The sequence below is a fragment of the Oenanthe melanoleuca genome, chromosome 10, assembly GCF_029582105.1.
Source record: "Oenanthe melanoleuca isolate GR-GAL-2019-014 chromosome 10, OMel1.0, whole genome shotgun sequence".
In the NCBI taxonomy this organism is placed as follows: domain Eukaryota; kingdom Metazoa; phylum Chordata; class Aves; order Passeriformes; family Muscicapidae; genus Oenanthe; species Oenanthe melanoleuca.
This window is the reverse complement of record NC_079344.1, coordinates 5518987-5535038: the sequence shown is the minus strand read 5'-3', so window position 1 is coordinate 5535038 and position 16052 is coordinate 5518987. Positions and strand designations below refer to the sequence as shown.

Below are 16052 nucleotides of genomic sequence, written 5' to 3'. Positions count from 1 at the left end.
AATGGTTTAGGAATGAAGGGATGGGAGAGGTCGTGAGCTGCAGGAGGGACCAGGCTGAGACTCAGGCAGACTCTGATCCTTAAGGCCATAAGCAAACAGGGGTTTTACCACTTACATGGTTTCTGTCCAAAGATGGAAAACACTATACTTTCCATCTACAGCTTCCAATTCCATCTTCCATTAGTGAGGCTCAGTTTCCCTCTATTACCAAGTGAAGTAATAGTCTATTTCCTATTCTGCTGCAATGTGTCTTTTGGGGAAAATAAGAGGGAAGAGGCATCTGTGTCTACATGGTTTCTTGTGACTTCAGCTCAAATCTATTTCCCACAGGACCTGCACTTGCAGAACCATCCTTAGTGGAACTGCCCCACAAATGAAAGCTAAGATGTTTCAAGCTGTGTTTAGACCCACTACAATCCTCTTAGATTTTGACTTACAAAATTCAGAGCTTTTTCAATCCCCTCAGGAACCATTTTAAGCAACTCCCTTTGGACAAGATATCTGCATCTGGGGGTGTAAATTTTCCACCACTGTTTGTACAAGAAAACTCAGGTGAATAGATCAGACCTAGAAGTCTAACTAACACTCCATGGACACTGGCTTTCAGCTTCTTTTTCAGTTTCCTTAAATGTGGAAAATTTGTCTGACAAAATGGAAAACTGCTGGGAATATTTATTTAAAGAAAGAAGCACTTTAAGGGATAGTACACTCTTTATGGGAGACTGATATGATTAAAAGTCAAGTTCTACAGAAAACTGTTGTGATTCTTATCTGATTATTATGTTCAAGGCCAGAGCAGAGACAAATTTGAAGAGCCAAGGCTTTGCATATCAAACAGGAGTAGTCCTCAGCATGTGGGGGAAAATGGCAGTGATAAACCTACTATTAGGCATCTGGGAGAGAAGCCCAGCATCTCCTCTGTGTGGGGCCTAAAATAGACATGAGCCACTATCACAGATAATGGCAGCCTGTAGCCACATGAAGGGAGAAACTAAAATCTATTTCACTTAGACAAGAAACTGCAGTCTGATATTTACCTGTGTCCATCACTAGTGAAAAGTGTTTACTGTGAATTATCCAAGAGAAAAGTGCAGGTTGAGGGGTTTCATTACCTATCTGAGAGTAGTTCAGATCACACATTAAACACAAGAAATCACAGGTAAATCTTGGATTGGTGTCTTGGGTAGTCAAACGGATTCCTGCTATTCATCTGAGTATCTGCCTCCTACGCTTGCTGGAGGCCCACGTGCAGAGCAGTGAGAACATGTGCAGACACAGAAAATGTGAAAGTAAAACAGAGTAAGCTTCATGTGGTTTTTGAAAACAAAGATCACTTTGAAAATAAAGCTCATTCTAATGTCAAGGAAAGAGACTGTGCCTTTCACCACCAAAAACCACAAAATACAGATAGATGTGTTAATGGCTGCTCTACAGCCTTCCTGAATCTGGCAGAAGTTGCAATAAAGAACCCTTTCTAGGAATAGCTGGAATTCCTTCCAGGTATATTGTAATATTTTCACCTTTTCCCCATCAGAAGAGATAATATAATAAATATATTTCTTGACATCACTTTCACATCTATGACAATATCTTGTAAGTGAAGCATGAGACTCTTTATAGATTCATTAATAAAATCTTATAAATTAAGTTTGTAAGTTTGCCCAGACTTCAAATATGTGTGAGAAAGATTCTTTAGTCACAGGTTTCATCAAACCAAACGCTGACATCCCAAGCATTCTCAGGTTCCATGATTTGCAGTTAAAGCACCTGAGAAAATCACAGCCAACTGAATGTCATATTATTGTTTCAATGTTTGCTACTAAAAGTAAATGGTAAGCTTTAAGTAAATGTATTGTGTTACCAAATCTTTCCTTTCAAACAAGCACTTCTGTCAGAAGTGTCTTAATTTCTTATCACAGAATTTCATCCGCACAAGGAGCAATAAATAATTCATGTTCCTGGCTCTTTGTTGTGTGTCCCTGAACTGCACAGAGCTGGAAGGCTGACAGCTGTGTCAGGACAAGCACCAAAGATCTGACATGACAAGTGACTAACAAGTTTCTTTCAGTCTATAGTGAAAGAAGACAATGGCATAAAGTGCAAAAACGAAATCCTGAAACAAAATGAAACTGTTTCTTTCTCTTTACCTAAGTGTTTGCTATGAGCTTATTTCCGACCCATAACCTCTGGTCATTTTCTAGTCCTGCCCAACCCCCTTTACTCCTCACATTCGCCTGGCCATTTACGCCTGTCCACGGATCAATATGAGCAATTCTTGGAGAAATACGATGTCTCCATGACAACCAAGCCACAAATTCTCAGTGGAAAGCAGTGAGACCAGTAGTGAAATCTCCTGAGGTTTTCAGACCTATAAGACAAGATGTCTTAAAATGCAGGAATGGACAGAAACAAAAGCCAGAGTAATTCATTGTTTATTACTAGTTTAATGATGTCAGATGGACCGATTGGAACTCAGTTTTTAAGTTTGGATGCTTTATCAACATGTATTTTTGCCAGTCAATATTCACCTCCTTATTCTTCCCGTTAGTTCATATAGATATGCAGAGTGTAGAATTGGATACATAAGTTCCTATCCAAACAGGTACACTTTGCCAGAGAGAATTAATTTAAGGTTAAAATTAGTTTTATTTTTAAGGTACATTAATTATCCCCTGAACACTGTAGTGTCACCTTGCTTTAATCCTTTCTCCCTTCAAACCTGATCAAATCTTGGACAATCCATATTTTGGCCCATAATTGTAGTTGAAGGGACTACAGACGGTTTCTGAAGGAGATACTAAACACCACAGATTGTCAAACCTGGCTCCTTTCTGAGTAGATTATCTATTTCTTTCTAAATCTCATGCTGGTTTCTGCTGAACAACATTGAGTCCATGTCTATGTGGCTTTAAAATGGATAGATATTTACAATTCATTGGTTTCAATTATTGTAACATATACTGGTGTTCATTTCTCTGGAAAAGATGAAAAGGGAATGTAGTTCAAATCAGGTATATGACAGTAGTTGAACTCCCAAGGAATCTTGGAAGAGTGGAGAGTGCTGAAATATAATCCCCCAGACATGGGTCCTATCCGGGTTCTGAGATGACTTAGGGGACCTGACATGGATTTCAGACTGCACCCTTTGACTGAAAATTAAATCTCAGCAGTGTTCCTTGGGGAAGGATCAGGGGACTGTTGGCAGCTGCCCCCTGTCAGCACAGGCTGCAAGATTTGGAAATCTCTTAACTAAGCTGACAGGCCGCAGAGACGATGAATCAAAAATATGATACACGGATCAGCACACAAAGATGCAGGAGGGTACAGAGAAACCAGATAAAGCAGGAAGGAAAATACCAAGTGAAAAAAGATGTTTAACTCTTTCACTAATGAAAACTATGTGCAGGTTATATGTATTGTGAATATGGGTCAAGCTCACAGTTTGCTTAAAAGATCTTGGTATTTAGTCGCACAGAATGTTTTTAATCAGCTGTGACTTGATACAATTTATATTTAATTGTTTCCTTTTGGGATTCATTTAATAAATTTCGTAGATGTTCCATAACGAGAAAGATAATGAAACTACATGAAGATAAATCTTTCGGTTACCAAAAAGGATGCACTTTATGGATGTTCCTGTATTTAGCTGAATCAATGTTAAGAGTCATTAAAATGAAATAATGATTGTGAGCTGATTTAAAGGAAAGAATCAAGCTATTTTTAATGCCACCAATTTGCTTTCCTCCAGAGATACAGTGTTTGAGTGTCCACTGCTGCATTCAGCTGCAGTATATACAGTACTTCTAATTTTTCATAATCTCACTCTACCTTCAAAGGGTCAGACTTTGTACATATATTAAGTAAGCAGTGTAGTCCAAAAGTAATTATAATGAACTAGTAGTGTCAGCTTTCTTTTTGGTCATAAAGCCTTTATCCTTTCTAAGACCTGCATTCCTGATGAAAGAGGAAAGGATAACAGCTCCACACTGTGACCCCTGGAGGTGACCATTAATTTGACATTGCAGCTGCTAAAAAGGAAACAGCATTACAATGTGCTTTTTTTTTTACAGACCCAAAAGCTAAGTCAGATTTATCACTTGATACTTGGTGGCTGTCTTTAAATGCCTCTCACCTGGACTCTCAGACTCTTCCAAGACACATCTGTCAGGCACATCCTCCACATCTTGGAAGTTTGCCGAGTTGGAGCTCTTGTCATGCTTCAGCACACTGACTGGAGCAAGAAAGAATAAAAACACAGGGAGGGAGAAAAGTAATGTATGCAGAAATCAACACTCCCTGGTTTTCTGCAGAGCTTTCAATGCTGAAGACATAATTTGTAAACACAAATAATAGATTAAAAAAACCCAGAAATACAAATGACTTATATGCAACCACAGGTCAGTTGAAAAATTTATAGACAAGAATGTATGCAGGGTGAAGTTTGAGGCATCAGCTTAAATGAGGTCTCTTTGAAGTAGAAAACCAGTTTTTCCTCACAGAATTCTAAAATAATAAAATTGTTTAGAAGTCATAAAAAATGTTTGTCTGTTTTACCAAAGAAGGCAGTGAACAACATAAAAGATCAATTTGATGGTTTTGTAATTACTGGAGTCATTCAGCAGGGAGAGAAACAGTGTATGTTTTAAGAAGAAAATATGTAGTATAAAACAAGCTGGAATGCAAGAGAATTACTGATAATTCCAAAGTGCAGTGAAACCCAGACTGAGCTTCAAATTAAAGATTACCAAATTTAATTACACATTTTATTAATTGCTAAAATAATTTTCATTTCAGAGCATAGAAATATTTTCAGGTAAACATTTACCTGTATATAAATGACTTTTTAATTCACTTGGCTTTGGAACAAATCCCACATAACTTTCCCCAAGCAGAAGAGAGGTATTTCCTTTGTCAAAGACCATTTCCCTCTCTTCTGCTTCATATCTCTACATGGAGCCACAAATACAGCTTGAAGATGAAGTACCATTATTAAGCAGTACATTATAGCACAGCACAGTAAAGACTAGATCTCGATTTTTCTGTCCTGTTAAAACTCTTAGCTGATCCTATTTCCTAAGATAATAGCAGTGGGTAGAAAACATTTCTCTTTTTTTGTAATATCTAGAAAAATAAGCAAAGTTAAAACCCTGGGGATACCAATGGTTATGCATAATCTTTGTGTTCTTCTGTCTTCTTTCCAAAAAAGGAAATTCTTTCCCTTATCAATTTTGATGGATTTTTTTTAAATGAAATTAATATTTGCTGAAGGATTATGCAATTTAAACACCTATTTAAATTTTCCTAGATTATGAGTGAATCAGCAAGGCCTCAGGGCAGTATGCAGACATGAGGAGCTCAAAAGACACATATTCCACTTCAGTGCTCTGTGCTTTCCATGGGTTTGCAGCTATTGATCCCAGGTCACCAAAAGGTTCCATCATTCTTGACTCCTGCACCTACACAGAGTCTGTTTGAAGCCATCAGGGTTTCAATACTATTGTGGAATTAGAACCTTGAAAATGTAACATTAAAACATAATAAATAATAAAACCTATGACAGTGACACCATGCATTTCACCTGAAGAAAACAAAAAACCAGTACATTTTGCTGAAGAGGTTTGCCTTGGATAGCAACAAATCAGTATGTAAAACCCTGTCCAGGTAAAGCAGGAAGCATTGACATGATAATCTCCACGTGGTGTGCTGACATTGAAGAACAATGACAGTAACAAATAACAAATGTTCTTGTTCACACTTAAAAAAGCTATGATATGTAAAGGAAGAAATGTCTTGAAAGATATCTGTGCTTTTCTCTTTTTACAAAATTTTGATAATTTTCAAATACACTAAGTGAAGATTTCTCCTTTAAAAGAAAAATTGGAATATACAAGTACTCATATTTAAAAACAGAATAACCTTATGCCAAAATTTTAGAGCACTGTTTTCTAAAACAGTTCTTCATAGAGTGGAGTCAGCTGCACTGTTCTGAGTGACAGATTGAGTCATTACAACTGCATGAATTTAAAAGTCAGAACTATTCTGAAGTAGAACAATAGGAAAATTTCCAACAGAGTGCCCTGTGATGAAAGAGAGAAAACAAAAAGTACAGCTGTGCCTTTGGAGAGAAAGCAAAAAATCACAAGGCCTGTCTGTTTTGGTCTAATAGGAGTCACCAAAAATTCAGAATCAGCCTTTCAGTATGAATTGTGTATTTTGACTCAGTCAAGAGCTCTCATAGTGAACCCAAGAGGGAAGACACTTCCATAGCACCAGATTCAGTTCCAGACTTGCCGCACCGCAAGTCTGTGCTGGAACTGCCTTGCATGGGACAGACAAACCTGCTCAAGTGCTCTGCTCCTTCCCAGGCCATGTCAATACAAGTCAGATAATTTCAACTAACCAGCTGGGTTTTACAACACAGTACTGAACAGTGTTCTCAGTGCAGTACCAGATTCAGCTGAGAGGTAACTCAGAGCATAACAAATAAAACCCAACTAGAAACAGATCCCTACACAGATGAGGTACCTCAGAAGGAAGCTGTGAAATGAGCAAGAAAGAAACCAAGAGAGGACAGCAAGATGCTTGGACAAAGCAGGAGGATTTCCAGTCAAAGTATCTGAGTAGATACTGCAGAGATTTGGGGAAATCTGGGAGAGGATGAAGTCATTAAAAGCCAAGAAAGACAAAAAATGAGAAGGAATGACAGGCAGAGCTGATAGAGCTGAAAAATGCCAAAAAAGCATGAAACACTTGCAGTAATAGCTGGCCATTAGGAACAGTTTAAAGGAAGTGGAAAGCAGTGGTGGAAAAGGTTTTCATGAGGATAGAAAGACCTCTGGACAACTTGTGCAAAAACAGCTGTCAAAGGAGGCAGTTCAGCAAGTGTCAGAGGGAAGTGGTTGTTTCAGAAAACCAGGAGACAGGCTGGGACAGGCTGGGATTGGGTCCCTGGTGCAAGCAAGTCAAGTGTCCCTCAGCCCTGTCACCTGTTCAGAGGTACACACACCTCCCTAGACAAAACTAGGCAAATAAACTTCACAAGGTTTATGAGGTTACATAATGAGTGCATGCAGTGAGCAAGAAAGGGACCAAGGCAGAGACCTTCAGATCTTTCTTTTCTGAAACATCACATTATATGCTCAACTGGAAAAGAAAGGTTTCTTAAAAATATCATAGAACAAAGGGAATTGAAAAGTTAAAAATAAGGAAAGTACAGTCTGGCCCAAATAAAGAGTGAAGGTAAAAATGGCATTATGTAATCAAGGAAAAATAGAAAAAAAAAATCTCAGCACTAACACCTACTTTACTGCATGTTCTCTTAGGGGAATAGGATTTTATGCACAAATATCAATAGGAGAGAGAGTGTTATGAATTGCTTATTCTGAGGATGCTGATGGAATTTAAGTTATTTAAACATAAACAGTGTCATCTTTATTCAGAAGATACTCTGTCCCACTTTGTGTTTAAATGGACCTTAAAATTACTTTTGCTTCCCTTTGAAAGGTAATCTCTGCAGTCAAAGTGACATAAAAAGAGTATAAATGAGCCCCAAATCTGTGAGTCATAAGCAAGTTAAAAACATTTATGATATTATAACTCCAATAACATTTTCTTTCTCTTCAGTGCAGTGTCATTTCCATTGTTACATGGACAGAAGAGATTACCTTTGTTGACATGGAAATAAGGTAAAAGGACATATTTCATTGAAGCAAATGACCTTGAAACTTAGCATTATAAAGATGACATAAATCTTCATTGCACAGGATCAATCTTGAGAATTGTAGTATTTTTTTCTGATGCATCCTAATGAGCTCTTAGGACTTGTTTACTGAACTTGATACCCATTCTCTTACATTATTGAAACAGAAAAAGTCATTAAAATAGATATGGATTCAGAATAGTAAAGGAATGTCATAAGATCATAGTATTTAATGAAACATTTATGTATCTAGTTTCAAAATATTTCAAACAATTCCACACAATAAAAACAAATAATTTCCAAAAAGGTACCACAGACTTGTGATCAATTTTTACAGAACAATCTTTGAACAGACTGTAGGAGCTGTTCTTTCTGAATAAAGCCTAATCATGAAATACAGCAACAACTCATCATGGTCAATTATTTCTACATGTTTGGTTGAAACTCTGAAAAGCCTTGTTCCACTCTGGAAATAGCCTACACTAAAGTCTAAATAACATGCTCTGCATACTCATTTTTAGAGGGCAGACACACTGGAGAAATAAGTTTGCATAATTCAGGCAAATAAAACATTTAACATTTTCTGATAAGACACCTGTGTTATGGATAAGGTGGATTAGTGACAGTCTGTCTGCAGGGAAAACAAGAACTTATTCAAAACAACTGGATAGGGCAACAAAAATTATTTTTCATTCTAAGACGTTAGGCAAGACAGGATAAAGGTGACAAATATATTTACAGTTCAATATGGAATACAAAGCAACCTGAATCTAAATAAAACTGCATTTAAAAAAGAAGCTGTAAAGGGAAACAAAATGGTGGTGTTTTTTATTCTTGTAAATGGATAAAACAATTGTGCTGCAATGTCACTTCTGAGCTGTTTGGCTTCTACAGGCACTTACTGTATTATACCTAAGAAGTTTGATGGAGCAATAAATGCTTTGAGTACTATTTTAAAAGTGCATTTCATAGATATCATAAAAATATAATGAAAATTATAAGAACAGCCATATTTGCTGAGACTAAAAAATGTCAGTCTAAGAGTCCAACAAGAGTCCAACAACCATAAAATAATACTTTACCAGAAATTTCTCCTAATGTCCAATTTGAAACTCAAGGAATTACAAAGATTTTTTTTCTCCTACCTGTAATAACTCACAGCAGATTTCTGTTTCACTAATTTCTTCAGTTTTTCCTTAAATGTGGAATTTTTGCATCCTTAACAGCCTAACACCCTAACTCACTTTGTCATGGCAAACTCCATAGTTTTATCACACAGGAAGGCACCTAATTTTGTTTGTCTGCCTTTGTTTGTCTGCCATTCCTTGTTGGCTTAATGTGCAACTCCTTGTTTGAGAAAAGGCACAGGTATGAGACCAGCACACTCTCTCCATAACCCCTGTGGCTGAAATTCCTTTTTTTGTCTCTTTTCCAGACTGATAGTTCCTAATCTACTTTGCTTTTTCCATGTATTTCCAGCCAAACTAAAAGGGTAAGATTATTTCACAAATATTACAAGAAATGCAGAACATATTACTGAGCTGCCAAGAGAAATATCAGCAGAAACTCCACAATCACTCCACAATCCTGGAGACAGAGGAAGGGTGGAGGTGACATCGCGCAGACGGAGCTCCCACCCTGGATGGGGATGTGCTCAAGGATCACTCACAGGTTTTTGGGGTGATACCCCCTGGTATGGTGCTTGCCTTTGTTGGCACACCAGGAATGCTGTCAACTATGCTCAGCTTGCAATCCAGACTCTTTCCTGAGAAACTGTTATCTTGCTTTTTCTTCCCCATCCTGTCTCTTTGCAGAAGATTAATCCTACCTCAATCTAGAGCCCTGTCCTCATCCTTATTGAATGGGACCCTAGTTTTTTCCTAGACCATTTCTCAGGCTCTACAAACCAAAAATTCATTTCACTGACAGAAGACATCACATGCCAGTTATTTCATAAATTTTAGTGTCATTTGAAAAAATCTGCACAGATGTATGTAGTTATCATTTAATTGAGAATAGCTGGTTATTTTCTGATTATTAAATATCACACTGGCCAACTTTTCATTACATTTTAATTTAAAAAAGAAAGATAAAGATACTAACCTAGAGAAACACATTATTATTCTGCAGTGAATGCTGCAGTATATGGAAGCTGAAATAAGCCAATATGGAACCAGTCAAACTGGAAGATTCTGTAACTTGAATCCATTACAATGAGTGCAGAAGTAGAACCTGCTGTGACGTGGCAGAGCTCAGTTTGCAGAACAACCAACCTGTGTGCCTGGGAAGCCTGAGCTGGGTCTGGCACTTCAAAGGCACCTGCAAACAGAACTCATGCCACTCACCAAGAGAACTGCAACTAAACATTTTTCCTTCTGTATGTGAGAAGGGTTTTAATATATCAAAAAACCTCTCAGAAGTCCATTTTCCTCTCTCCCTATATCTACAAGGGCAGAATTTCTACAGACAGAAAAACTGAAATTTTCACTGACTCTTTTCCCAATATACCCTGAAGTTTTATTCACCCAGAGGGACTTCCCTACTTCTCTCAACTAAAATGTAATGGCATGTAACAAATTATGCTCTCAAAGGACATCCCATTTTTGTTTCATTAGTGCAATGAAACATTCACTCAATTTTAAAGCAGTTGTCTTGATCTTAGTTGTGATTTATAGCAGATTCTGTCCATGTATTCTGGTAGTATATATTATAAAACACCTAACTAGTTAAATTTGTCTCTGTGGGTTCTGCTGCAAGAAATAAAATACTTTCCCATAAAATTCCACACAGCATCTACTGCACATCTCTGAAGCACAAGCTTCTGTAAAACTTAGGAGGATTTAAAAAAGGAAAATGCAACCCCAAAGTGTCTTTTATTAATTCTTCTATTGTTACATATCGTTTGTTCTTCTCAATGTCCTCTATGGCTAGAAAGCCTAAATTTCTCTTTTCCAATTTCCCTAAGTGTGTCTTTTAATCAAACATGACCTAAGATTGAATTATTTGATCAACATTATTTATCCCTCTCTCATTTTTTTCCAGCCAGTGATTGGGAGACAATAGGGAAGAGAAAATGGTTACAGAATTAGTAAAGAAAGCCAAAAACTGTTAGTTACTAGATAACCAGTCTCTTTTAAAATTAAAGGATATAGCATTTTCTCATGGAATACGCTGAGATGGAAAGGACCCACAAGGATCATCAACTCCAGCTCCTGGCCCTGCAACATCCCTGTGCCTGAGAGCATTACCCAAATTCTTCTTGAGCTGTTTGGTGCTCCCCACTTCCCTGGGGAGCCTGTTTCAGTGCCTGGCCACCAACCACCAAGAATGAAGAACCTTTTTCTAAAGAAGAATCTTTTTCTAAAGAAATACAGCAAAATTCCCCCCGGTTTCTGTACATTAGACCAATGGAGCTGCAGAGCACACAGTGCAGATGTGCATCCTATCACTGTGTCAGTAGCACCTACAAAACCAACAAAGAAATACTTCCTATTTTAAAGCTGCATAATTGACAGCATTGACATTATTATTATTTTCTTGAGAGCAGATTGATTTGGTATTCAAATATAAAATCATTAATCAGGAAGTTTGCAGAGGATTCTGGTTCAGTTCCTTTCTACAGAGATATTCTTGCTGTAGATTGCATCAATTTACTTTTAAAACCAAAACTAAATGAAAGTGTGCAGCATGGTTATGATACTGACACATCTCTGTGCATAATATGAGTGTTACAGCTTTCATAGTCTTCCCATCTCTCGATCAAAGCTGTCCAAATAGCTTAATCCATGGAAAAAAAAATACACAGAGCCTCTTTATTAACCTCTTCTGGCCAGATTATTGTTATTCTTTTGCATTATGGCCTTGGAGATGTATTACTGATAGGGAGGTAAAGCCAACTGCAGCACAGCATGACTCTGCTGAATGGCTGCTGTAGGAAAGTGGAAGTACTTATTTCCAAGACATTTCTGTGATGCTCCCTACTGTTAAAATGTTATCTGACTTTAAAAGATTTTCAGTTCAATTGTAAGCAATAAGTAAACTCAAGCAGTACAGAACTGTATACTGAAGAGTTTCACTAGCTGGTCAGACAGGCATTATTCCAAGAAACTAATGTTGTATAGGACTGCTTCCTGGTGGCTGAGACCTCTGATTGGCAAAAGACAGTGGACTTTTCAGTCAGCAAGCTAGTTACCCATGGATGTGGCTCAAGGCTGACACACAGATTGACTGGTTCACACTAATTTACTTCACACAGATTCCATTTATCTCCTAGAAGATCCCCTGGCAGCAGCTTATAATGGCATATCCTAGGATGCCTGCCTGCATGAGTTTTTAAAGCGGCAGAGCTTGATGAATCTAAGTCCAGAAAACAGTTCACAGATTGAGGACTAGGTGCAATCAAAAAACATCAAGTAGCACAGCTGGGACTTGCTAGCTTGCTTGACTGGTTTGAGCAGCTGAGCATTAACTACGCTTGCTTTCCTGCTGGCAGCCCTGTGTCACTAGGACAAATCGGAGCAATACCCGACAGAGGAGGAGAAAAAGAAAAGGAAAAAAGGAAAGGAAAGGAAAGGAAAGGAAAGGAAAGGAAAGGAAAGGAAAGGAAAGGAAAGGAAAGGAAAGGAAAGGAAAGGAAAGGAAAGGAAAGGAAAGGAAAGGAAAGGAAAGGAAAGGAAAGGAAAGGAAAGGAAAGGAAAGGAAAGGAAAGGAAAGGAAAGGAAAGGAAAGGAAAGGAAAGGAAAGGAAAGGAAAGGAAAGGAAAGGAAAGGAAAGGAAAGGAAAGGAAAGGAAAGGAAAGGAAAGGAAAGGTTATTGCATTGCATGGCTACTATTTACAGATGCAGGAATAACTCATTAAAGGATTTTATCTCTTTTCAGCCCTAGGATTACTAAAGTAAATAATGCACTGTTACAAAATAATGCAAGTTTTGACGTTGGAAATTTGGAAAATTTTCTTTTGGTCATGGTGACAGTTCCTAGGAAAAAGACCTGAATGAAACTAAAGTTGTTCTCATTTCTTCCTTATTAAAAAAATATATATTCAAATCTAGCAATTCATGTACAACTAAAAATAGTTACCACTATAGCTGACTATCCATTACAGCAATGTGAGCTACATGTCAATGCATTGCCCTGCCCCCATGGAGAACAACAGACTTCAATACATGCAAGTCTGTAAGAAGTATTTTTAAAAGGTCTGAAAGTAAAAGGACTGAAAATACAGTCTTACACTCTAGCTCTCCAAACTCAGATAGAGCCAATTCTAAAAAGTATTTTTTAGAAAGGAAGCAAAAATTAATATTATCAGAAAATAACATTCGACAGCAAATGTATTGTGAGAGAGCCAAAGCACATTTAGTACTTAGAAGGTTAAAGACTCAGCTGTAGTGCTAGTTGATGAAAAAGTAGGATTAAGGCTTTAGTATGAGTCTTGACATGATCATGTTGTCTGCCTGCTGTCTTAAGCTTTGAAAAACAGCTGGGATCATCTTCTTATAAGCTCCAACTCAAAGATGTTTAAGCAGTTCCAAATCCAATTAAACAGAGGTAAATATAAGGAAGGACCCTACTGAGCCAAATCATCTTATTTTTTAATGAAAACCAGCATAATTGCAGGTTACACAACTCTTTAATCTCACTTTAAACCTAACAGACTGCTGCCTTACAGTGCACATGGCAAGTCCAGTTAACCCAAGTACTCTGTATTGGTGTGCTTAATTTTTGATCATTATCCTTTATTATGTTACTTGTAATCCTAAAAGCCTATGATTGTGTCCAGATATTTGGCAAGGATTGTACCTGGATATACAGGGATTCCTCTTCTAAGAGTAATGGATTAATTGGATAGCACTGTATGACTAGTAGATGGTTTGCAGTGAAACTGCTGTGCAGTTTTTAATTTGTGAACTCCACTTCCTTCTCCTTCTGTGCCCATCCTTTAAACAAATTGCCTTTTTGAACATTAGCAGTATTGCTGGAGTAGCCTATCTATTCTCACCCCTAACGTGACATTGGATTAGAAATAACACTGCCATTTAGAGTGGGCTGCTTACTAAAATCCTCTTCATAAAAATTAATGGAAGATATGGAAATTGTATTTTTCACAGGGAATTGAATATTCAATTTAAAAGTGGCTATCTTATGAATATGACCCAATCAGACTATGATTGCTTAAAGGCTTAGAGCATTAGACCTTTTATTTTCCACAGAATCAAAAGATTTTTGAGGTGATCATATTGTACCAAGGTATGTATTTTTTACATTAATACATTTAATACCCTGAAAGCAAAAAACACACATCAGTAATCCTTCTACTTTGTCCTATAAATATGTACAAGGACATTCTCCAAGGATGAAAAGGAAAAATCTCATCAGGGACTACTTCAAATACAAGCTCCTCATGTCGGTAAGAGCAAGAAGGAAATTTAAATGATCAGGAGTGGAGTGTTTGCAGTAGTCGTGTTACATTATGCATGATTCTTGGCTGCACAGGATTTAATTAATGATTTCCAGTTACATGGTGAAGATTTGTAGTGAATTGGTGTTTAGGGCAGCAAACTAACATCTCAGACCACAATTTCGTATTTTTTCCCTAACACCAGTTAGTAGGGGTTGCTGTCCCCTTTGTTATTTTGTAGCAGGAAATCAGTTTTGTATGTATGGACAATAATTCTGGGCTCTGTTACAGAAGCATGAGTTTAGATAAATTTCAAGGCAGTTATTCTTCTGATGCAACTTAGAACAAAATTCGGATTTCACTATTATCTGAATTAATAAGCAATATCCTTTGCTATGTGTAAATATCAGAAAGGTGCTTGTTGAACTGTTGGATGATACATACTTATATTGGTAATAAATGTGGAACATCTGTTTCAGTTACCACGAAACAGACAAAGGTTTGGGAAACAGGCTGTCCACTTTAAGCACCACTGGATGTATCTCCAGTAAATGAATATGGCACTCCCTCAAATGAACAGATAAGCAAAAATCTGTGAAGTACTTAGTGGGTAGAAGATGACCACAGCCAAATACTGCACCTTCACCTACACACAGCCTATTCTTCAGGTCATCAGCAAGAGCCGTCTGTAAGTGGACAGAAGAGGCTGAAGCCTCCCCTTTGAGACAGGTAATAAAGAGGCAAGACAGACACCACAGGCACTTCCAAGAACCTGGACATCTAAGGAGGTGACTGACAAATGTCTCAGTGCTCCAGAGGCTGTGTGAGACCACATGTGTGAGGAACTGAAAAGCCTCGCCAGGTCAGACACATTCTTACCAGAGAGTTAGGGATCATGGTGGAATAAAGACAAGGAATGTGAGCTTCTTCACAATCTCCTTAATGCATTCAAGGGCCATGTATGTGCGAGGCAGAAATTATCTAGATGGAGAAGTGGCAAGATATTTTAAAAATGTCAAGTTCACTGCACTTTGCTTAAATAAGTTTGGTCAAATGTAACAGGAAGATGCTGCTCCATGCTGCCAAATGTAAAAGTCTGTAATCAATTTTGTTATTGCTCACTTTCAGTGTAGGACTCAAGCCTACAGAGGTATGAGGTTAAAAAAAAAACAAACAACGCCCCCCCTCAAAAAAAAAAAAAAAAAAAAAAAAAAAAAAAAAAAGGTTCCTTTAGGTTCTTTTTCCCACTTTTGTTTTTTTTCAAATGCTAGCATTCTGGGGTGTTGAGCCTTTATTCCTCAGGAAGAATAATTTGCTAGAGCAATAATTGCATACTACCACTTTCCATATGAACTGGGACTTTTGGGAAAGAAAAACAAGAGACCGTAACATTTACCATAAAATTATGAGTGTTGGTGAAGCATTACATTCACTGGCAGCATTTGTATTAGCATTTGTATTACCATAGTAGCTAAATCACTGATTAGAATTTGATTTTTCATTAATGACTGATCATTAGTTTCTTGTTAATTCTGAAAGCAAGCATTTCTATTACTTTTTGTATTATACCTTGTCAAAAGTATCTGGAATATCTTTATTTAGGTGTTCTGAAACTTAAGTCTACTAGGGTGTTGTTCATTTGTGCACACCTATATTCCAATTCACACATAGAAAAGGTAGGTATACACTGACTATTGGGAAATTATCCAGGCCTCCACATGGAATTCCATATGGAAGTGTCTTACCAGTCTGCTGCAGATACTTCAAACTGTATTGCTGGTGTTCTCTTTTACTGGTTGACTTGTTTCTGTTCCTATTTCCTTTCAACTACCAACTTGTCTGCACATTCAGAGGTGAATCTAGGGACAGTCATGTATATCCTTGTTCATATGGAAGGATAAAAACAAATTTAATGTTCCAGGACACAAAACTGCCAGTTCAGGAGATCATTGAAGG

General features: G+C 37.4%; 1 protein-coding gene across 1 annotated transcript in view; it reads right to left on the bottom strand.

The window, feature by feature from the left end:
- WDR72 (WD repeat domain 72) overlaps positions 1–16052 on the bottom strand; it is a 92654-nt gene that overhangs the window by 1804 nt on the left and 74798 nt on the right. Inside the window, exon 18 of the mRNA XM_056500044.1 lies at positions 4133–4231. Coding sequence (XP_056356019.1) covers positions 4133–4231 — 99 coding nt within the window. The remainder of the gene's footprint in view (positions 1–4132; positions 4232–16052) is intronic.